Here is a 22,775-nt window from a genome sequence, read left to right on the forward strand (position 1 = left end):
CCTAACTTGAGGTTTCTGAACTTGTAGTACATTCAGCAGTCACTTGGAATATAAATTATCTCAAGGAGAGGTTGACAACTTATTCAAGAGGAAATGGAATTACAAATGGGAAGTTCCTGCTCTTCGTGCACCCAATTGCAAGTGGAGAGGAACTGGAGACTGTTTTTTGAAGGTAGATCTCTTTAATTATAACTGTTGGTTGATATGGTGAGTTTCTGCATGCAAAGAGCTCTAACTGTTGTAATAGTTATCGTCTTGTAATTCTGGTTCCTTTAGCCTAGCGGTTGATTGATGCGGATTTGTGTGGATCTAATAGCCCATTGTGTTTATTTACTTCAAGTTTTGGGCATACGATGCTGCAGTTGGACCCTCCCTCCCACAAGCATACAAAAAATCAGTTTCTCCTGAAGTAAAACAACTCTTTTAATATTCATGACCTGTTTTTTGTGGGTGGGTAAGGAAGATTTTAGGGTAATATCCTACTATTTGGTCTTTTAGCGCCAAATACTCTTTGTTTGTTAGCATTGGGAGAGAATTTTGGAGGTTAAGTCCTGTTTGCAGCGTGGTATGGCAGTGCTTGTCATTTAGAGTATCTCTGAACATCATCTATCATTGTATTTCATGATCTAGTTCTTAGATGGTGGCATGACTAAGCTCAATACATGATTTATTGCCTGTGTTCATGTTGCATTAGCTGAGGATTTTTTGGGAAGGTAGTCGTTTACTTTTATTCTTTTGGAGCATTTTTTTTAATGTATCATAGTTCTTGACTTTTTAAAGCCAATTTTGCCCTTATCTTTTCCACAACCATATGATCATCAATCAATATGCTTGAGCCCTGAGCTCATTTCGCTATTTATCTAGGAGTCATGAATGTTTTGAGTTCATTCATTTTTCTTGTTGCATTAGTATGTTTATCTCTACAAATCATTGAAAGATAAAGATGTACAACTTGGTGTTTATAGATTAAATTTTGCTGTTATTTAACTTCACCCACTTGGTATCATCTGATGATCTTGGATAGGTTTAATTTTTTTTTTTTTTTTAAGGTAGCTTATGAAATTTAAACTATCTTCTATGCCTTTTGTTTTGATATTGGAGGAGAGTGCTTTCTCCTCTATTTACAACTTTCTTTCTTCCTTTCTGTTATGTGTTTCTGTGATTTGGTTCCGCATTCTAGTGCTGTGTGGACTGTGTAAAAATGTTACGCTAGTTAGAAGTCGTTGATGTTGCAGCAAAGGGAAATTAATGGAGTCTTTATTGGTGCACCTTGCACTTTGTCTGTTGTTGCCTTTTGAGATCTTTTTGATCTCCTTTATAGACTCTATTTAAAAGGACTTGAGTATAGTTCCGAGAGTAGCAGGACAAGTAATTGATGACTGGTTATGCAGGACATTGACATGAATGAAATGTGTGGCCTCAAGCCAAGATTGTATAAGCATTGGGTAGGTGTCTACCAAGGATCTGGCGGCACTGATTTTCAATCATCTGAGCAGAGATTCTTTTTCTCCATCTGTAAGTGATCTAACAAACTTGGCCACACCTTTCTGCCACTCAAACTTCTTATGTTACTTATGATTAATAGTGGTGATGGTTTTCATCAATGTGATGTTGAATTAAATTGTAGCATTTGCTGTCACCTTGGAAGAGGAATTTTGTGGTGTTAACTTATGTGTGGAACAACTTATAGCATGCCTGGCATGTTTAAAAGTGCTTATAAACCTTTAGGTCTATCCTGTTTGTTAGTTTATTTTTGTGCTGTTACTGAATTTACTTTGGCCCTATCACTTGGCACCAGAAATTGTGTATGAACCAGTAGCAGTCTGATACATGTGAAAGAATGAATCATACTTACTCTGAAGAAGAAATTCTTGTTAGCGAGATTTAGTTCTAGAAACATTCAAGGAAAATTTAACTATATTAGTTTCTATTCCTCCTAAGTTCTTCAATCATTGTGTTCAGATTTCATAATAACGAAGGCAATATGGATTTATCCACATAAATATAAAATTCTTTTTGACTCCTTCAGTTGGCTTAATTTTTGTATAATTTTCTTGAGAATTGCATTTTGCATAATTATTTATTATAGTTGCCCTTCCTGGTTGAGTTTGGTTTCTTGAGAGTCCCAAATTAATATCTCAAAAAACAAAAGTGGCTTTGTCAGGTTGTACTTCATTCTGCACTTTGCATCAGAAACTTTTAAAGACTAGGTCTAGGGGTTGTAATGTTATTTACAAGCAGTTGATTGGAAAAGGCTAGGTTTTTTATTACCCTGGATGACATATCTTAACAATGCTGGAATACTCAGCAAAAGACATAAGAAATTAATTGGTGATAACGCAATTTTCTTGGTCATCTTTGTTTGGTTTAATTGGTATTGCTTCTAAATTCAATCTAATTGCTGCTTGCTGTGTATTACTTCAGGTTCAATTATGTGATTCTTTAGTTGGGTTTCATTTTGCATCAAACATTGATGAACAGATTTAATGTTGACAAACTGGCATGTTATTGAGCATGTATTGCATAACAAATGTTAAAAGCATACAGGTGTATATTTTTTATATTAAAAGTACTTTTGCTTTTCCCCTTTTTCTTTGGTAGGCGGAAAGGTGTCAATGCCCCGTGTATGTTTAGATGGTCTTCATAGTGCATTCTTTTTTTTTTTTTTTAAAGAATGTATATTTCTGCAAACCAAATGTTTATTTATCTATTTAAAAGGCAAAGTTTAGGGGCAACTTTGAGATTCCTTTTAACGTCTAAGCTGTCCATTATTTTATTCTAGGGAATCAGAGTCAACCACGAGCAAGATATACATATGCTTCTCAGTGTAGATGATATAAAATGACTGAAAACCTTGTGATTCTCTGAGATGCCTTTGGACTTTATTTTCGATTTTCTTCCATGCTTGACCCCCTTTCTGCAATAGTTGTTTAACTTATCAAAGATCAGCAACTAGAATATAAGTTATTTAACATGAAGTGGTCCTTTTTAAAATGCAGTTTGGGATTGAGCCTTATTATTCAGCTTATATTTGCTATCATATTTCCCCTTTTTTGTCACTCTGAGCTTATTTTGCGTTAACAATTGATAGTCAATCACTTTTTGACACATTCTAGAGAATTGAGATGGTTGTTGCTTTATGTTAAACTCTTGCTTGTTCAATGGGGTTATATTCATCAGTTAAAAGTTGTACATGTAATCTTGCAATCACACTATTTCTGTAGGCAACAGCTATCGGGATGTATTACACCATAACAAGAAGCCTTTTTATCTTAAAGGTCAAGAGGACTCGAGTATCCTGGATGCTTATGTTTTGCACACTGTATGTATATGGTTTTATACTTGTATTTTGGTCATTGCCTTTGTGTTTTGAATTGGCATTTCCTTTCCAACTTTCTCTATATGGATTTTTAATTGTTATAGCATCATTTTGTAATGAGAAGCGAAACAACATTGTGTATTTCAAACTGCTGATAAAACAGTGGTATGCAGTTAAATCATGTTTTGAGAACAAGGATTTTGATCAGTAAAAATGATGCAAAAGTGGCTGATGCTCAAGGACAAGGGGGCATTCTCAATGGTGATGGTTTCCTGGACCATGGGTTTACTCGTCCTAAGGTATTCATAGTGCTTGCTCTAGGTGTAATTCTGCACATAAGAAAGGTTATGCACAAAATTTTCTTCCATGCGTCTGTTTATTTATTCTGGTTGTCTGAATTGGCTGTTTATCTATTCCGTTCTTACTAGTCTGGTGTTGTTCTTATGATCTTTTTCCCCCTTTGTCATGTAATCAATTTATTGTTCATCTAAGTGGCTATCTTTTGCTCAATGAACAGTTACTATAAATTGGTAAACCTAATGTATGCGCAAGTTTCTCCATCTATTAGTAATTGTTAGGTAGACTTGAGGTCAGAAAGAGCTGTGCCTTCTCCTGGCAAATTTGAACTTCACTTCGTAGGCTTTCTGGTTTTGTCAATATTTGCTTTGGTGCTACCTTGCCCTTGAATTTCAAAAGTGCTGCAGTTTTCGGACCCTCTTATATCTGATACAGACAGTGACCGATCCAAGGGAATGGATATTTGAAAAGGGAAAAGATTCTGAAAGTTTGCCTTTCTTTTCACGTGAACTACTTGACGCCTTTGTTAAGTGATTATCATAGAGCAGAGCTTGTTCTTGAGTTCCAAAACCATGGTGCCAAAGATTAGAAAGTATTGATCGGAGGTGCCTGCATGGACAACTTGGCATCTCTGTTTCATCGCCAAGATCTTTCACCAATCATGTGCTACTATCTTAACCCACAAGACGTACAGATTTACCCTACTTTTTTGGTCACTTGTAGCTGATTTATTTAGGTTAATGTAATGAACTTCTTCCTGTTAATTTTCTCACCTCGGAAGTTTATACCTACATTGTAGACACTCTATACATGTCTGAAAATCCACTTGGGAAAGAGACTAACAGGATGCAGAAGCAACTGACTCAAGTTTGAAATTAAGGGAGGATTGAAGGATGCTTAAAGTTTCTTTCATATTTGTTTTATGTGTCTGACAACTTTCTTATACATTTTAGTTTTGATGTCCTGGGCACACTCTTAAGATTCTTAATTGCTTTAATGTTGACACTTTCAGAAGATAAGCTTTTGCCCTTGTTTTTGTTTTAATTTTCAGGTCTTGATCCTTTTGCCTTTAGCAAGCATTGCATTTTGGGTAGTAAAGAGGTTGATCCAGTTAACCCCTTCAAAGCATAAGGTATTGCTGCACTGTACTAGAGCACTCGTAGGAAAGGTCAACGAGTTTTTGTGCATAAGAGCCCACTGAGGCTGGTTATCTTCTTGTTTAGCACTATTCTTGCATAACTTCTTATCGAAAACTCAAATGTATCTGTTGTGTTGTCGACAATGACTTTTCAGTCTTCTGCACTTAATACAACTTGCCTGATGGACAGTGATACTTTATGGACTGGAGCACATACATGGTCTTACGCCCAGATATGACTTTCCATTGACTTGGGCAAAAGAATGCAATGCATCTCAAGATGCACATTCGCATGCTAGTGACCAAAAAGAAAAGCCAGTCTTCTGTAGGATAATTACTGATTGTGACTAAAAATTTCAACTATGCTCAAGAAGTAGGAACAACGATGGCATATATTTCTTATTGCTTCCATGGGAAGAAATTAAGGAGATTTTAATGTGTTTTTGAATGTGTGTGGTGTAATGTTCATGCTGACACGCGGGAGACTGGCAAATGGTCCTCCTAGACTGGTTATGGATCTCCACTTTTCCAACTAAACAGTAGATTCTACATGGACTGAGTAGAAGAGGAGACGAGCATTCTAAGTTCTCCAATCGAGTTCTTGTGGAGTCTGGATAATTGTGATGCTTAGAACTTAAAGGGACTAAATTGACTGTGGTAGCTGCAAATATGATGTCTTATAATCTTTGCTTCTTGTCATTATTTGGGCATTTGCATAGGTCATCTGTGTGGAGTTAATCAGTCTTTTGTTGCTATAGTTATTGATTGTCATTAAAATGAACAGTCTCTTCAATGCATTTTCTGCATTGTCCTATTCCCCAGGTTAATATTGAACACATGGATCGCTTTACTGAGGAGTTTGGGAGTGGAGGAGTTGAAAGTGAGGAGGAGGATGAGGATGTTGAGAACTCAAAAAGAAAGAAGTCCTCTAAACCTTCTGACTTTCAGTCATTGTTTGGTGGGAATAACAATGATCATTTCATGATAGGCATCAAGTATATGGGGTAAAATATCTGATCTTGACTTGTTGACTATTGAGAGATTCTTAATTATTTGACTCTGTTTGAGCAGACTTCTTTAGGGAGCTCCTTTTTCTATTGCATGTCAATTCTTACGCATTCATTGGGTGTTTTCTGAAAAGATGAATGGAGCAATGCTTGTATTTTTTTATATTGATTGTAATTTCTTGGAGAAATAAAATCATTTGGGCTTTTGGCTGTCCGTTGTGACTAAGCCAAGTCTAACATTACAGTCATTTGTTTTCATATGTTTAGCTTTTTTCTCGTATTAAGTTGTCACTCTTCATTAACTTGATGAGGACATCTAAAGGCTGCAAAGTAATTCATGCTTTTTATCCCATTGTGCAATTTTATGGTATATGATTTAATAATGTACTGATTTGGACCAGTTGCCAAAACTATAGCAATCAGTTGAATAAGTAACCTTGAAAATTCTGACTACTCATGCTCTAACACAGTTCCCTCCATGACCCTTGGCATTGTGACAGAACTTAGTTATATGAAATTATATTCTTTAAATGTCTTTGACTGGGAAGGCTTGCATTTTAGGAGTATCGACTTTGTCGTTTCTTAGTACCAAGGAAATAGATGGTTTGAAATGATTGGCTGGGTTAGCATCAAATAAAAGGAGGTTTTGAACTTTGTCAAGAGATTTCTTTTTTGGAAAGAGCTGACGGTGACTTTCTGCAGTCTAAGCATCACATGATATGTTTTGTGGGAAGTGTGTGAGTTTGTTTAATGTTTAATATAACAGGACATGATTGCATAACATGGTTCCTTTTATTTTATTTTAACATATTGGTTTGAAGCTTCTTCCTGGTTCTCAAGAAAAGTCTTCCCTATCACCATTGCTTGTGGAGGTGTTGATGGGACAGGAACTTCCATCCCTCAATTCCCCTCGGCAGGCTAAAATACTTCAACATCCAGGCATCAGACCTAATTTACCAGTAACCACTAACCACCAAAGGGCTCTTGGTGCATGCTTAGAGCGATTGGCCTAGTAATATTGCTTTAAAAATTTACCAAGTAGTGAGTTTTAGTTCTTCTGATTGAAGTAAGGTCATTTTCATGAGTGGAAAAAATCTGCAGAGACTTCAAAAGAGATTCTTCATAAGATGAGCTAGGGAATTGTTGATAATGACAAAATGGTGATTAGGCACAATTTGAGGGTTAAGTTGGATTTATTGTTATATGTATGAATCCGAAAGAATTGTATAGTCCATTGAGAAATCATGCATACTAGTTTTTAGCTGTGAAATAACTTCTTTATTCTTTCTCTGATGCACAATAGTAATTTGTTCTGTTTTGAAATCACATATTCTTTTCAAGCTCTGGTTCCTTATTAATCGTGTTGTTCTTGAAGATTTGGAAAAGCCCTGAGGTGTCTTCATTATTCTGATTATTAAGCTTTGGTGTTTTGCTTCTAATAATATTTCTTCATTTGATTGTTTATTGGCAGGAGGAAGATCAAGTTATATGCTGATTTTTATTCCTCAGACATAATAGTTGCTTCCCCTCTTGGTTTGATCACTGTGAGTCTTTAACTGGTCACGGTGATTTGGTTCTTAATGCTATGCATACTATGCCATGTGATCTCTTTTATCTGCATCGAGCATGTTTTGAGTTTTGGATTGCTATAGGTTGAAAATCTTGCCAGTAAACTATAAACTCCTCATCATGGATTGCTCCCTTGGCTGCTTGTTTACTGTGTATTATCTTTTTGCTATCTATACTGTGTTTGTTAGCGGTGATTATGACCAGTTTTCAGATTTTTTGGAAATTTATGTAGGTTTTTAGTGTTAACCAGTTAACAAAAAATTATGTGGTTCAATTGGGCATCATAAAGAGGTGTAGTCCAACCCAATTTTTGGTCCAACTTTTAATTTTAACCAAGAAATTTTAGCAGTACAATTCAACCATCCAGTTGGCTGAGTTACTCCACATTTTTTATGTAATACAAGAAACTAATAGTCGCATTCAACGGAAATGTTTACATGACAGTAGTAAATTTAGAAGGAACTGTATAATACGTATTTAAAGGATTGATAGATTGTACTTTTATTCTGTAACTTTTTGACCTATATTTAGAGCACCTCTACCAGTTACCAGCCTTCAAGTCTTGAAATGATTTTTAGGCCTTCATTTATTTATTTGTTGTTTAGGTGTGTCATCTCTAGTCGTGGATCCACTGCCTTAGCAACTGTTATGAGGCTTGTAAACCCTCAAAAGTCCAAACCTAAACTAGGACCCAAACTGTTGCATCTAACAAGCTTAAAAAATCTGGAAGGCTAGAAACCAAGCTTTATTCAAACACATGCCTGTAAAAGAAGAGGACATTGTTCATGAAGTGCTGACTGCTGTAAGAGATGTAGTGGCGGGTTGTGGAAAATTTCCAGTAAACAAGGCAAGCTGGGAATTGGCTGTAGAGTCAGGACTACCTCTGACTTGTTTTAGATGACTAGTATTGTATAGCATAGAGTACTATTGATGCAGTAGAAATTCTACATTCTGTGTACAAGCTTACTATTCTTATCAATAAAATGTTCAATTTTGCTCTAAAAAATCATATTAGGACATTGAGGTTTGTAACGAGGTTTCAAGTATAGATCATAATAATGTGGAGCAGTATGCCTTTTGAGATTGTTATCGTGGGGGTCAGAGTTAGGGCTTATTGGATTTTAAAATGCGCTCCATTTCTATGACCATCAAAACTCAACTACCTTTTCCTTTTTCCTGCAATAAAGGGAGTGGGGATTATTAACTTGCCTGTAAATTTGGTTAAAATAATCGAAGGGTTCTCTTAAAAGATCATCAGAAAAATAAGCACATGGAGTAAAGCGTACAGCCGGGAACAGGCTGTATTCAAGTGAAACCCTAGTTTTGTAGAACACAATGAAGCCCAAATTTTGTGGAACATATTCTTTCATAATAGCTAACCAATATGGCTTTGTAACATGTTCTATCATCTGGGAATTTTAAATCTAATATAAGTTGAAGTAGTTCTTGATATTCTGTTAAAGAAAAAAAGAATGCAGATCAATATATTTTAGGATAGTGCAACAAGGTGGGATTTAACAGATTTGATTAAAACCCAAAAATTGTTGTTTTCAATAAATTAAAAGTTTGGCTAGACTCCGAGAGTGGAAATCAATTCTTAGCCCTGTCAGGATTCAGTAGTGTAGTATTCTTTTTTAAAGCATAAGGTGACCTTGATTTTACTGATGAGATTAGACCTCTACTTTAGTTTACTGATTGAGCTTTGAAAAACCATAATCACTAAAAGGTCTGTATTTTTTCCAAATTATGATTCAATAGAGATGGTCATTTTGTTTTCTATGGCTCAAAAATGTCATTATGACTAAAGAGAATCTTGTTTTTTTGGTTTTCAATCTCTCTCTAATTTTGGGGTGGTTTGCCGAGAACAGATGACTTTTCAATCACCTCCTTTCTCTCTTAAAGTGTGATATGCATAATGATTTGTTCTATTTGGCAATTTACAGAAAATTGGCGCGGCAGAAGTAGAGAAAGAAAAGGATATTGATTATCTTTCCTCCATAGAGGTAAACTATTTAGTTCTAAGCCATGTAATTTCCATTTAATATTTACGTATATAAGTGTGTGTGTGTTTGGGTTTGTGTGCATTTGGGCTGAAAAGAACGTTTTATTGGTTGAACTTAATCACTACCATGATGATTCAATATTTATCTTAATAAATTCTTTAATTGTTTCGCTTCAATTAATTGAGGGCTTTTGCATCTTCCAGGTTTTGATTATTGACCACGCAGATGTCATACTAATGCAGGTGACTTTATTTTCTGGTAGAGTTTTGTTTTGTTGGTTCCTTTATTCAAGTTAAGTAGTCATTTCTCCCTTCTCCCACACTTCCCCTCCAACCGGGCTCATATAAAAGGAGGAGAATGGATACTACTTCCCTTCCTTGTTTTAGGTGTATGGCCTTTAAGAATGAGTCCCAGCTATATACAGTTGTTGAAACGATAATGTGGTGCCAAGCAGCTTGAAACTGATACAAAGTGCACATTTCCTAATAACTTTTTGTTTACTTTTTTGTTGTCCTCATTTGATCTGCAGAATTGGTCTCATGTGAACACAGTAGTTGAACAATTAAACCGGTTACCTGTGAAGCAGCATGGAACTGATATAATGCGCATACGACCATGGTATATTTTTATTCCTACCTTTCTCTATGGGCAAACATCCACCTTTCGATGAGCCCTATGTATTTCCTGTCATACTCGGTCTTCTTTCTGCTACATTTCCTAGCTTCTGGAATATTAATAATTTATTTTTAAATATCTGAGTCAAGGATTGTGTATTCTTGTTACTTTAATATTAGTTGATTCTAGCTGTTTTTAGGTTTTAAGTTGTTTTCAGGTGTTCTCATTTGCCTTTGACTTCTGCCTTTTTATTTTGAGCCCAAAAGGCTGATTTGTAAATGTCCTTTTCCTTTTCAAAACTTATAGGACAAATATATCTTTTATTTTCACACAACATTTGAAGGATTAACTTTTTCTTAAGCAGCTTTTGAAAAGGTAAGGCAAGCGGGAATAACTCTGTTTTGCAATAAAAATGATCATCCTTCATAACATCTGATCTCTTAAATTTGTGTGACACCACGTAAACTTTTGCTTTCTTGCTTCTAGGTACCTAGATGGACAAGCGCAATTCTATCGACAAACAATAATTCTAGGTTCTCACTTAAACCCAGGTAATTACTTGCACATTGTTAATTTCATTATGTGTAACTGTTGCTTTAAGAATAGTTGTTGCATGTATATAACATTTTATGTTTTGGACTGCCAAATGCAGTTTATGAGATGTTTGATTTGACCTCTCTAAGAGTGGATCATAAGGCCAAACGCGAAGGAAATAATTCCATTACTTCTGGATTTTGAAGAATGTTATTTTGTAACTGTAAACCTAAATCCAACATCTAAACAATAGCCTCAGCTGTTAACTAGTTCCCTTAAACAGCAATGTGGACTTTTTAGCTAAATGCTTTTTGACTCCAATTTAACCTCTGAAGATATATGTTGCACCAAGTATATAGGATTTTCTGTTTTCTTTTCTTCTTTTTATTATTTTTTTTTTGCGCTTTTTATAAATTTTTCTCTTCTTGATCATGCTTAATGTTGGTATGTGGGTGGGGATGAAAGTAAACTAGTACCACCTCATGCATTTAGGCCTTTCGTCCAAATAGAATAGTAAACTAACCACCTCATGCATTACCCCCACCCACAAAACAACTAGCCAATGCCCATAACAAAAAGAGAAGATAAGAAGTGCACACCCACTTTGCAGATAAAAAATATAAAAAGAAAACAAAAAGATCCTATAATGCTCCACAGGAATCCTTTTTCTGATCCTCATCTTTATATATTACGCAGGCTACTTTTACACATAAAATGTGCATTCTAAAGACTATTTTGTGCTTTCTTTGTTTTATGTGTCATAAAAGATGAACTGTTTCTTTGGATGTATGGAATTGAGACTGTTCATGCAAACCAATGCATTTGAACTTTAAAATTCCTCATAAGATACTTAGACAACAGTTGGAGCTGATAATTCTTTTGACGCTTCACTCTGCCATTCTCTTTTTCAGACGTCAATTCACTGTTCAATCGGCACTGCCTTAACTACGAGGGAAAGGTTTGCCCAAATTCATAACTTTAAGTGCATGTAGATATTATTGGCATGTTTAGTTGACTATTTTGATTTTAACTATCCATGAATATTAAAAGGCCAAAACTTGTGTAGACCCAGTCTTCAAAGACCCCAATTTGGGCCATTGGGTCTTTGAAGATGGGGTCTACCCAAGTGTGAGCCCTTGCCTTATATTTGTTTACACCAACCTTGTGAAGGGAGAAGTAAATGAATACAGTTCAGTATAGTTGTAACTGAAACTTTTTTTTTATCACTTCTGCAGTCTTTCATTCTATAAATTTCATTTTCTTTCTTTTCGAACAGTTAAGCCTGAGAGTTTTGATTTGTTCAAATTGCCCACTCTAATTCTCATTTCCAGATTACTAATTTGGCAGTATTATAGCTGCTGATGCTATGGGTGGAATGCTTATCATCTTGTTGGTGAAGATATGTAGGTTAAATTTTGGGGCTCTTGCCAATGCTGGTTGCCTGCTCCAGTTGCATTATTTTTTCCCCTTAGCTCCAAAATGAAGTATCACCAATTTTGGGGAGGAATGAGGAAATTTTGGTGAAATTCCTCTGCTTGAAATTTACTTGCTATATTGGACTGAAGCGCTAACATGAGCCTAACATGAGTCTGATTTACTTTGTTTCATTTTTCTCATGCAATGCGTCTTACAAGAAGATTTTAGATTGGGAAGTGTGAGGCAAAGTGGCCAATTTTCTTCATTAAACTTCAATAATAACCTCATCCTCCTATATTAACTTTCCGTGACTAATTGCAAGAGGTCTGAAGTATGGATGCTTATGCATTTCCCTCAACTGTAAAGGAATCTCTAATATGCTTCCACCCCCATCATCCAACATGTTAGGGGCAAAACATTGCATAACTGTTTCGTGTTTTCTCTTTAAAAGGAAATGTGATTGAACATGACTTGATGGTAAATAATGTGTATGATCTTCTTGCTTAACATAAAAACAGGCTCATAGTCTATGTCCTTGTAGCAAGTTACAGTGATTGAGGTCTTTGTGCAGGTCAAGTTGGTGTGCCTCTATAAAGGTGTTCTTCCAAAAGTATTGATCCCTGTACGGCAGGTCAGTTAGTCTTCAGGGGATAGGCTTTTGCTTGTATGGTAGACCAATTATTACATGATAATATTGTTGAAAAGAAATCTTTGCTAATGACCGCAACTGCTAATTTTCCATATATACTTGTGGGTTGTAGTATTAATGTTTGTTTAAGCAAAATTTAGATGTTTAGGATTTGCTTTTTTTTTTTTTCCAGCAAGATTGCTGTTAAACTTTTATTTTGGATTACCACCTAATATTTCTTGTATATCAATCAACTCGTAGAAGAACCTTCATCTAGTCTTCTTGTTTGTTTTGTCCCTTATTTGAACATGACAGATATACGAGCGGTTTGAAGCAGACTCGATTGCAGATGTTGATGATGCTCGTTTCCAGTATTTTTGTAAGAAGGTTTGTTTGATAGCTGGATTGTCACTTTAGATGGTGCAATATATATTGACAACAAAGTTGCTGCAGCATATTATTTCCATTTGGACCTATGTAGTTTATTTTTAGATATTACAGATAATCATTCACATTGGTGACTCGTTTGCTTTGATAGAGTTGGGTCAGTGGCCAGCGTTAAAGTTTCAGTACAGTGCATTTTTATATCTATGTTTCCAGTTTGTCCTTTGTGAAATATACATGATCAAGAAATTGATTAGAATTTCACCAAGATGCAATGTCACGTATTCACACTTACAGCACGTTGACCAAAAAAGAGAAAAAATCCAAGTGCATGATTATATTGCAGAGGGTAGGGAAGTGGAACTTCCCTTTCTGGGTTAGATTAAGAAAATTGTAGCAAGTGGGATTATAGGTCTTTTCCCAACTCTACGGAAAACAAATGCAGGGTTAGAACTCAGATGAAGGTGTTTTCAGTATGGCAACTATGCATGCAACATAGGAAAGGAGACATGTTGGCCCAAAAAGAGATGAGATCAGTAAGAAAGCATTATCAGGCCCTCTGTAAGAATGCATTTAATCTGAATTAGAAAACATTTTGTCATGAATGCAAGAAATTTTTTATTTCCAGGGAGTATGTCCTCAATGAGCTTCCTCACTTTTCTGCTGAACTTCTGTAAATGGTGAAATGAATGGTCTTTGTCTATTATCAGAAAATGTATGCAATGCATGTGCTTTCCCTAGTTGAAATAAACCTGAAAACCAACTGCATTTCATAATGAGCTATTTAAAGTACCCTTAGATTGGGGAATTCTATCCAAAAGAAAAGGGAAAATAAAGTCAGGTTTCATAAGTTGGGTGCATGTAAAAATATACAGGACTTGGCATCTATCATCTTAGACAATTTGGTTTCCAATATTTCACATATAGTGTTGAACTCAACAGTGTCTAAGCTTCAGTCAGTGTTGTACCAGAGACAGTTTGCATTCTCGAAGTGACTAAATAGTTGAGAGAAAAGATGAATTATCTGATGGGATCACAGTTCTGCACTCGCTCTTCGGAGTCCATATGTTGTCTTTCCTGCTTAAACAGGCAGAACTAAGTCTGAACATATCATATTGACTTCTGTTTCAATTGTGAACATGATAATCACTTGAGCTTGTAGGTGATGAAATTGAAATCAGAATAGACACCGGGAAGTTGCATACAAGAGTTTGAAAGGTATTAAAAAAAAAAAAAAAAAAAAAAAGAGACTACTGGAAGGAAAGGCATAGAAGGACCAGAGAGAATGGTATTTTGAAACTTTCATGGTTCCAGAGATGGTAAACACTAATTGCCAATCTGAAATAACATTTAAAAGACGTTATTAGGCTTTTCAGGAGTTTTGAAAACAGAGGAGGACTATGGGACTAACATCATTAAGGGCCGAATTTCTAGACTAGATTTAGGGAATTGAAGTACAATATCAATTACATTTGTGTCATTTGCCTGTGATTGAAGCAATTCCGAAGCTTCTTTTGGATGCATCACCATCTTCATCTGCTTCATTTTGCATTCTTACTGTTTACTACCTTTGCTAACTGCATTGAAATGATCTCTGCCCCTTGTAAATTGGAGTTAAAAATTATGAATTCAGTTTATGGTATGTAATTCTACTTGAGACTTAATTGAGAGGATCTTTTTGCATGGTTAAGTTAATCATAACTCTCATGGTTAGTCTTTTTCTCGGGAAGCATTGTTCTCTTATGCTAAGTTTATCCAGATGCAACTTATTCTCATTGCAGGTGTTTCCCAAAATAAAAGACTCTATCCAGGTATTTATTTCTTGTTTGAATTGGTTGATAATTTTCTGAGAACATCTGGTCTTAAGATTCATATTGAACATTTATGAACCTTTCCATTTATGCAGGGTGGAATTATGCTATGTATTAGTTCTTATTTCGAGTTTGTTCGACTCCGAAATTTTTTGAAATCTCAAGAAGCATTGTTCTGCCTTCTTGGAGAGTAAGGAGCAATCACCTTTTTCTTTATTTTTTATTTTTTACATTGTGCTGGTTTAATTCACATTTTCTTCAGCACAATATTTGAGTTTGATGCAAACGGTTGACTATCTCCACGTTTGATATCAATTTCTTTGTCCTATTTAGGTACACGAAACAAAGTGATATATCTCGTGGGCGAGTTTGGTTCTTCCAAGGACAGCGGAAAATCATGCTATACACTGAGAGAGCTCACTTCTACCACAGATACAAGGTTCTTAGTTTCTTTTTTGTCTTCTTTCTGGTGTTTCCTACTACCACCTTTATTGTACTCTTAAGTCAATTAAGATTGGTGGGCTGTAAAACTAGTTGAGAAAATAGATATTAGATCATTTATGCTGCTGCATGATTTTTTTTTTTTGACAACAAAACTGATGAAGAAAAGGGAGAAACCATGGTCTATTGGTGATCAATGTTATTTCTGGCACAGTGATTTGACTTTGTTTCACAGAACTTTAAAATGACGTTATCTTCTAGTTGAATTCTTAAAATTACATATGGCTAAAACGTTTACTTAAATAAGAAATAAGTGCTTTAGGATTACAAGGCTTTGCTGTATTGATGAGATGTCAAAAACTGGACCTGAATTAATATAATTGATGAGAATCTTCTGGTCTATTTGTTTATAATTGCAATGATGCATAATACTGCTGATAACAGCATCTCTCCTATGCATTTCATCCTCTTGATACTTTCATATTTGAGGCAAATTACATGTATATCCAAAAATCTAACTTTGATGTTTCAGAATTAAAGAAGGGAAATCAAGATACAAGTAGATTAGTGAAGTTTAATCTTATTTTAGAAGTCATTCTCATAATATTTAATCTTATTTTAGAAGTCATTCACATAATATTTGTCCTATATGAGTTCATGGCTTTCTCACCGTTCATAGCCATACAAACAGTGTGTTTGTCTCTAAGTTTTCTAGATTGAAATGTTGTACCCTGAGAGTTGACCTCAGAGATTAGGATATCATTGTTTTCCTAATAGTTTTAACAAGCTTTCAGATTGAACATATGACATTATTTTGATCCTAAGTTTCTTGTGTATAGATCCGTGCTATTCAGAAATTGATCATTTATTCTCTTCCGGAGAGGAAAGAATTTTACCCTGAGGTACAATTTATTCTGTAAGCCTATGTTTCCTTTTCTCCTGTCTATTGAGGAATTTTGATTGAAGTACCATTGTCGTGTATTTCAGATAGTAAATATGCTCGAAGGATCTCAAAACATGTCTTGTACCGTGCTATTTTCTCGTTTTGATCAGTTCCGGGTAAGATCTTTTCGAGCATGCAATGAAATGAAAGTGTCCCTTGAAAATTTTCTATTCTTATTCTCTCTGATAGGTTTCTTTAGAATAGACAAAGTTCATAGAGATTGAAATTTGATTAGGTCCTCCAGAGTCCGGTGAGGAAATTCTTCCCTATTTACTAGTTAAAGTGGCAACAACAACAACAAGAAGATTTGCTTCACAAAAAAAAAAAAAAAAAAAAAATGCACAAACAGATTTGCTTCACAAACAAACATTTAAGGGGATAGTAATATCAAGTATGCTCTCAAGTTCACAGAACTTCAGTGTAATCATGTTTCATGGAGGACTTTCCTTGTTTTATCTTACTTTTTGTCACGTTCTTACTAGCAGTGCTTTCCAGTAATTCAACTTGAGCAATTTTGACTTGTGAGAGAACTAAACTCGAAACTCTTTATCATGGGTTGGATATGTTAAAAGACACATTTTGTGCAAAATCAGGGTATAGAAGAAAGCACTCAAGGATATTGCTTGGACTATTACTAACTTCTTTTTCCTTTTCTGATGTTAAAATTTTGATATAGAACTTTTAGTTTATTAAGCAAGTCTGACTTGTTTGAGACCAGAAATTGGAGGGCTTACTCTTGAATATTGATGCAGTAATGGTTATAGTAGACTTATCTGCATTTTGTCAAGCATCAAGCTGTACCCCCCCCCCTTTTCTCCTCTTTTTCCCCTTTTTCGGTCAGATCTTTCTTGAACTTACCTTCTGTCACTAAGGCAAGTACCGTCGTCTAGGAAACTCTCTCTTTGAATTTCTTGAAAGTTTCTAATTCCAATGAAGGTAATTTTCTTTCTTAATCTTGAATTGACATGACTCTCCCCTAAGAATGGCTTACACTGCATTGAGGTTGTAATCAAACCTTCTGGCTCCTTGGCTTTTATGTTGCTTAAGAATCTTGAGATTGTTCCCGTTTGGAAAGTATATTTGCTACTCAGTATTTATAGCAGTTAATTTCAAGGATCCTTCGATTTTTGAAATTGTTAGATATTTTTTGAATTGAAGGCATAGGACAATGGATGGGATTACAAATCTGTTAATTTAGTGGTCATATAGATGATAATGCCAGCTTTTCCTTCCCTTTTCTCTTACTCGTTGCCTTGGTTGCAATACTCAAAGATTATAAGCCTGTATATGCCTCTTTTTTTTTTTGTTTCCCTTTCTCTCTCAAATTACCTTTGTCCTTGTGTCACATGAATTTTACTTTCTTTTAAAGTTCTTGTGATGCGTACTTTTTTATGGTTTCAGCTTGAAAGAATTGTTGGTTCTGCATCTGCAAAAAGAATGATTACATCAGAGAAGGGTGTTTTTGTATTCTGTTAGAAATTCTTTAGCCGTGCCTCCAGAAATTGGGAAAACAACTGCTCTATGTTACCGAATATCACACCCGTGGGGAATCACAGATGGATGATCTGTCATAGAACAACTCCTCCAATCCGTTATGGGACAGTTTTCTGCTTTGTTCTGCAGCTACGCTGTGACAGCCCCACCTTCTCCTAAGGCGAACCAAAGAGGTTAGCGGACTGCCTGCCCAGCTCTCGCCAGGACTAACGGATCGGTTTACGTCGATCTATTACGTTCCGGAACATACCATTGCGCGCAAACAAGTCAAAATCACAAAATAAAAAAAACGAAAATTCGAAGCCGAAGATGAATAGCATGACACGTCAGAATCCGGCCGGAATCTGGCCGGATTTCCGGCCGGATTCCTGGCCGGATACTGGCCAGAGAGCATCCAAATTTTTTCCTTTTCCGTTTGAAAATCGCATTGATCCGCAATCCACCCAAGCATCCATTAAACATATATATATACATTGGAATCCAACGTTTACAAGCCAAACGGCGTACCAAAATATTCAACTAGTTCATACATGTGCAAATAACCATTTACAACCCACCATTGGTGGGAAACAAAACACTTAGGGTTTTCACCCTCAAGGAGCTATTCAAAATACATTTACATGCTCAACCTGGCAATTGACTATCCAATCCATTCTCAAAAGTAATTATATCCCTGTAAGGAAAACAAATGGAACGGAGTGAGTTTAAGCTCAATGAGTTACTACCACATAAGCATCTAAAATCACATAAGTGTAACCGTTCAGTTCAAGTATGGTGTAAGACCCACCATCTCGAAGCTAAAAGACAGGGCTACAACAATGTAGAAGGCCACTCAGTCCAAATCCTAGCACAACTAGGTCAAAAATGCAGAATACCAAACCAGAACCGAAATTGCAGGTTCACAAATCACACTATGCTGTAATCAGTACAACTTAGCCTATACAAGTCCAAATGCCGAAATTCCAAAGGCATATGATAGCTAAGACATCCAGCTATATTTCATCAGAAGACACCAACATCCAAATCCAAAGCAATACCAGTCAAAACAACCCATTTTAAACACAGTTCGCACATTCTGATCAACCCAGAACAGTAACAGTAAAATCGACATATCTCACTCTACACTAATCCATATGATCTGAAATTTTACAGGTACCTCAAACACATCAATACCTACAACTTTCATGTTTTAAGTAAAGACCAATTCGGCCTCTAACCACATGATCCAAAACCGGACAGAAAAGGGGGTTATGAAACCCTAACTTTTCACATTTCAATCCAAACCCAAAATTGGTTGCATTTATCAATAATTCACACCTACTAGAGTCATAACCCCTCATTATCAACCATCATAAACAACCACAACACCATGATCACATTAAACCAGAAAATTCCTCAAAAAATAAAAACTTCACCAATTCATCACAAATCAAGAAATAAATCACATAATCCATCACTTTAGCTCCCATTAGGCACAAATTAAACATCATTAAGTATAGAAGGAAGTTTAAGCATCACTTACCTAGTAAACAAGAGAGGGGAAGTTGTAGGACACCTTAGCTCTCCAAGAAAACTTCACCAAATCACTCACTAGCACCAAAGAGAAGGTTTTTATGGAGTGGAAACTAACTTAAGTACTTGTTTTGGTTGATTTGAGCTAAGTAGTAGCTAAACTTTGAAGAGTTTTTTCTTTCTTCTTGCTAGAGAGGGCCGGCTATAGGGAGGTAAGAAAGAGTGAATTTTGTGGTAATTTTTAAGATATTTAACTAATTGGGTCAAAAGTCAAAAACATGAATAGTAAGTCATCAAGTAAAATCCAATGAAATGGTGACACTTGTCACCCAATAAGTGCATTCTTATCCTTTCTTTTTCCTCTCACATCAATCAATTCACATCCTCTACTTATCCCTTAACACCCGATAAATTTTACACAATATCCGGAATTTAACCTAATTGGCCGAATTTTTCCGAACTTTTCGCACTAGTGAGTCCCACGTCCATTATATATTTTTAATTTTCTAAAAACTCTCCAATACTAGAAAAATTATCTAAAAACTATAATTATTCATAAAATCCACCAAGAAATATTCCTAAGCCAGAAAATGCAGAAAATGTGAGAACACGTAAATCCCTTAATAATTTTCCTAGGGTTTTATTTCCTTTAATAGCATGTTTTCTGCATTTCCTGGTTTAGGAAATTTTCCTGAGAAATGTTTATGAGTAATTATAGTTTTTAGATGATTTTTCTAGCATTGGGTAGTTTTTGAAAAATTACGGAGAGATTATGGACGTGGGACCCACTAGTGCGAAAAATTCGGAAAAATTCGGCCAATAAGGTTAAAATTCGGATACTGTGTGAAATTTATCGGGTATTAAGAGATAAGTAGAGGATGTTAAGTGATTGATGTGAGAGGAAAAGGAAGGGATAGGAATGCATTAATTAAGGTGACAAGTGCCACCATTTCATTGTTTATGACTTATGACAACTATTCATGGTTTTTGACTTTTGACCAAATTGGTTAAATATCTAAAAAATTAACCAAAAATCTCTTATTCTTGTCTTCCTCTTGGCCGACTTTCTTGAGCTTCAAAAGAGAGAAAAACTCTTCAAGTTTTGGCTTTCATCTTGCTTCAATCAAACCATCCAACCTTCTAAACTTGTTTCTACTCCATAAAACCTCTTCATTTAGTGATAGTGAGTTGTTTGGTGAAGTTGTTTGGAAACTTAAGGTGACAAGTTGCTCTCCCTCTTGTTTTACTAAGGTGAGTGGTGGATGAACCCCTTTCCTCCCTCTAATGATGTTTAATTTATGTTTAGTAGTGGCATAAGAGGCAATTTTATGGATTAATTCTTGATTTGTGGTTGAAATGATGAAGTTTTATTATTTTTGGAGATTTTTCTATTTTAATATAAGCATGATTGTGTGGCTATCTAGGATGATTAGAAATGGTATATAATGACTTAAGGAGGTGGGAAAAGTGAACAATTGCAACCAATTTCTGGTTTGGGAAAAAATTTCAGCAAGTTAGGGTTTTTGGGTTGCACAATCTGTCCGAATTTTTAGCACCTAGTTAGAGGCCGAATTGGCCTTGGCTCAAAACATGAAAGTTGTAGGTATTGATGTGTTTGAGGTGCCTGTAAAATTTCATGTCATTTGAAGTAGTGTAGAGTGAGATATGTCGATTTTACTGTAGCTGTTCTGGGTTGATCAGAATGTGCAAACTGTGTTTGTAATCGTCTGTTTTGACTGGAATTGCTTTGGATTTGGATGTTGGTGTCTTCTTATGAAATGTAGCTTGAGGTCTTAGCTACCGCATGCCTTTGGAATCAATGCATTTGGACCTGTATAGACTGAGTTGGACTAATTACAGCATGGTGTGATTTGTAAACCTGAAATTACGGTTTTGGTTTGGTATTCTGTATTTTTGACCTAGTTGTGCTAGGATTTGGACTGAGTGGCCTTCTACATTGTTGTAGCCCTGGTTCTTAGCTTCGAAACGGTGGGTCTTACACCCTCATCCGATAATCGTAGTGCAATTTGTGCCATTACCGCATAATGAAGGCAAAACTGTTTTTGTTGTTATGGCCAAGATGGCTATATTTCCTGATTTTCTGGTTTGCTACAATGCTTATATATGCATATGAAACCTTATTGGGGTTGTGGTTGGCATGGCTTTTTGACTCGTTATCGAGTCTCCATGTACTTGTTTGCATGTTTAGGGCTCGCTCTCATTCCGGTCATTTCCTAGCTAACTTTTGTACTTGTACTACTTTGAGCCTAACGGCTTTTGGGAAATGAGATGACTTTTGTGTGAAATGTTGGGACTGATTTGAGGAAATAATGAAGCCTTAATGGCTGGAAAAGTAAGAATTTTAAGGGAGGTGCTTCCCGATTTGCTAGGCCGTTTGATTCCTTTAAGTTGGATTTGCCTTTTGGTGGAAATGAAAGGCTTTTGGGTTGTTTGCGCCTAAGTCTTCATGTTACCTTTTTGTTTCCAAGAAAATCATGTTTTCCACCCTTGCATTAGTAATTATTTGGCGAGGCATACGACTAGTAGTCGAGCCTCATGTGCATTGTGTTTACTCGATTATGGACGGGGCCATGGGCGTGGAAATAGGCAACCTACACCTGAAAGGGGTACTGGGGAAACCTCATCTGGACCAAACCCTGAACTTAGGGTTGACCCCAATGTCCAAATAGCTGCTGCCATGCAGCAAATGACTGCTTTGTTAGCCCAAGTGGTGCACCAACAAGGTCAAAACCCTAACCATAACCCTGGGAATCCTGGTAATCACATGGAGGGCGAGGATAGAGCCCTTGAGAGATTTCAGAAGTTCTCCCCACCCAAATTTCTTGGAGGCCCTGATCCTGATGTATCTGAGAAGTGGCTGGAGAAGATGATCGATATTTTCGCTGCCTTACACTATACCGAGGAGAGACAGGTGACATTTGCTGTCTTTCAACTAGAGGGAGCCGCCCGTTCCTGGTGGAATGTCATTCGAATGAAATGGGAAAGAGAACAAACCCCGAGGACGTGGGCGAACTTTATGACAGAATTTAATGTCAAGTTTTTCCCTCCTCTCATCCAAGAAAAGAAGGAAGATGAATTCATTCGGTTTCGCCAGGGAACACAAACCGTAGCCGAGTATGAGAGTCATTTCACTCGATTGTCTAAGTTTGCGCCTGAACTGATCATAACCGAACAAAGACGGATAAGGCGTTTTATTCAGGGGCTAAATGTTGAGATTCAAAAGGATTTGGCTGTAGCTCAACTTAGTACCTTTAGTGACGCTGTGGAGAAAGCTCAACGGGTTGAAGATGCGAGGTTACAAGTTAGAAACTTTCAAACCAAGAAAAGGGGTTTTCCTGGGAGCAGCTCGGAACAGGAAGATAAGAGCACACCCCCTAAGAGTGGAAAAGGAAATGGGGGAGTACGACAACCGGGGGTGGCCAGTGGTGTCTCATCGGGAGGATCGGTCTCTGCTACTCGAGGTCCCTGCGGATATTGCGGAGGGCCAAATCACACGGAGGCAAATTGTTGGAAGAAAGAAGGAAAATGCCTGCGCTGTGATAGCGCCGAACATCGAATTGCTAACTGTCCAGCACGACTGCGCGAAGGGAAAGGGACTCCGCCACCAACCAAGACTAACTCTCAGCAACCAGCTAAGACCAAC

General features: G+C 36.3%; 1 protein-coding gene and 1 long non-coding RNA gene across 5 annotated transcripts in view; one reads left to right on the top strand and one right to left on the bottom strand.

The window, feature by feature from the left end:
* LOC113720144 (protein NUCLEOLAR FACTOR 1-like) lies at nucleotides 1-17,647 on the top strand. 4 transcript variants are annotated; one of them, XM_072068520.1, is made up of 20 exons: nucleotides 1-172; nucleotides 1,392-1,515; nucleotides 3,225-3,322; nucleotides 3,493-3,618; nucleotides 4,668-4,748; nucleotides 5,577-5,758; nucleotides 7,233-7,305; nucleotides 9,274-9,333; nucleotides 9,537-9,575; nucleotides 9,863-9,951; nucleotides 10,435-10,499; nucleotides 11,394-11,440; nucleotides 12,470-12,529; nucleotides 12,842-12,913; nucleotides 14,692-14,721; nucleotides 14,817-14,911; nucleotides 15,055-15,160; nucleotides 16,002-16,064; nucleotides 16,150-16,221; nucleotides 17,507-17,647. In XM_072068520.1, exons 2-20 carry the CDS (start codon nucleotides 1,401-1,403, stop codon nucleotides 17,579-17,581), a joined length of 1,548 nt encoding a protein of 515 aa, XP_071924621.1. In that variant the 5' UTR covers nucleotides 1-172; nucleotides 1,392-1,400; the 3' UTR covers nucleotides 17,582-17,647. The 4 variants fall into 4 exon arrangements, 3 of the variants coding, with proteins under 3 accessions (XP_071924621.1, XP_071924622.1, XP_071924623.1); XM_072068521.1 differs by lacking the exon at nucleotides 4,668-4,748; XM_072068522.1 differs by lacking the exon at nucleotides 1-172 and having other exon boundaries at nucleotides 3,483-3,618.
* LOC140015715 (uncharacterized) overlaps nucleotides 17,420-22,775 on the bottom strand; it is an 18,889-nt gene continuing 13,533 nt past the window's right edge. The window contains exon 2 of the long non-coding RNA XR_011822341.1: nucleotides 17,420-17,728. This is a non-coding gene — a long non-coding RNA (uncharacterized lncRNA). The remainder of the gene's footprint in view (nucleotides 17,729-22,775) is intronic.

The sequence above is a fragment of the Coffea arabica genome, chromosome 10c (assembly GCF_036785885.1).
Source record: "Coffea arabica cultivar ET-39 chromosome 10c, Coffea Arabica ET-39 HiFi, whole genome shotgun sequence".
NCBI lineage: Eukaryota > Viridiplantae > Streptophyta > Magnoliopsida > Gentianales > Rubiaceae > Coffea > Coffea arabica.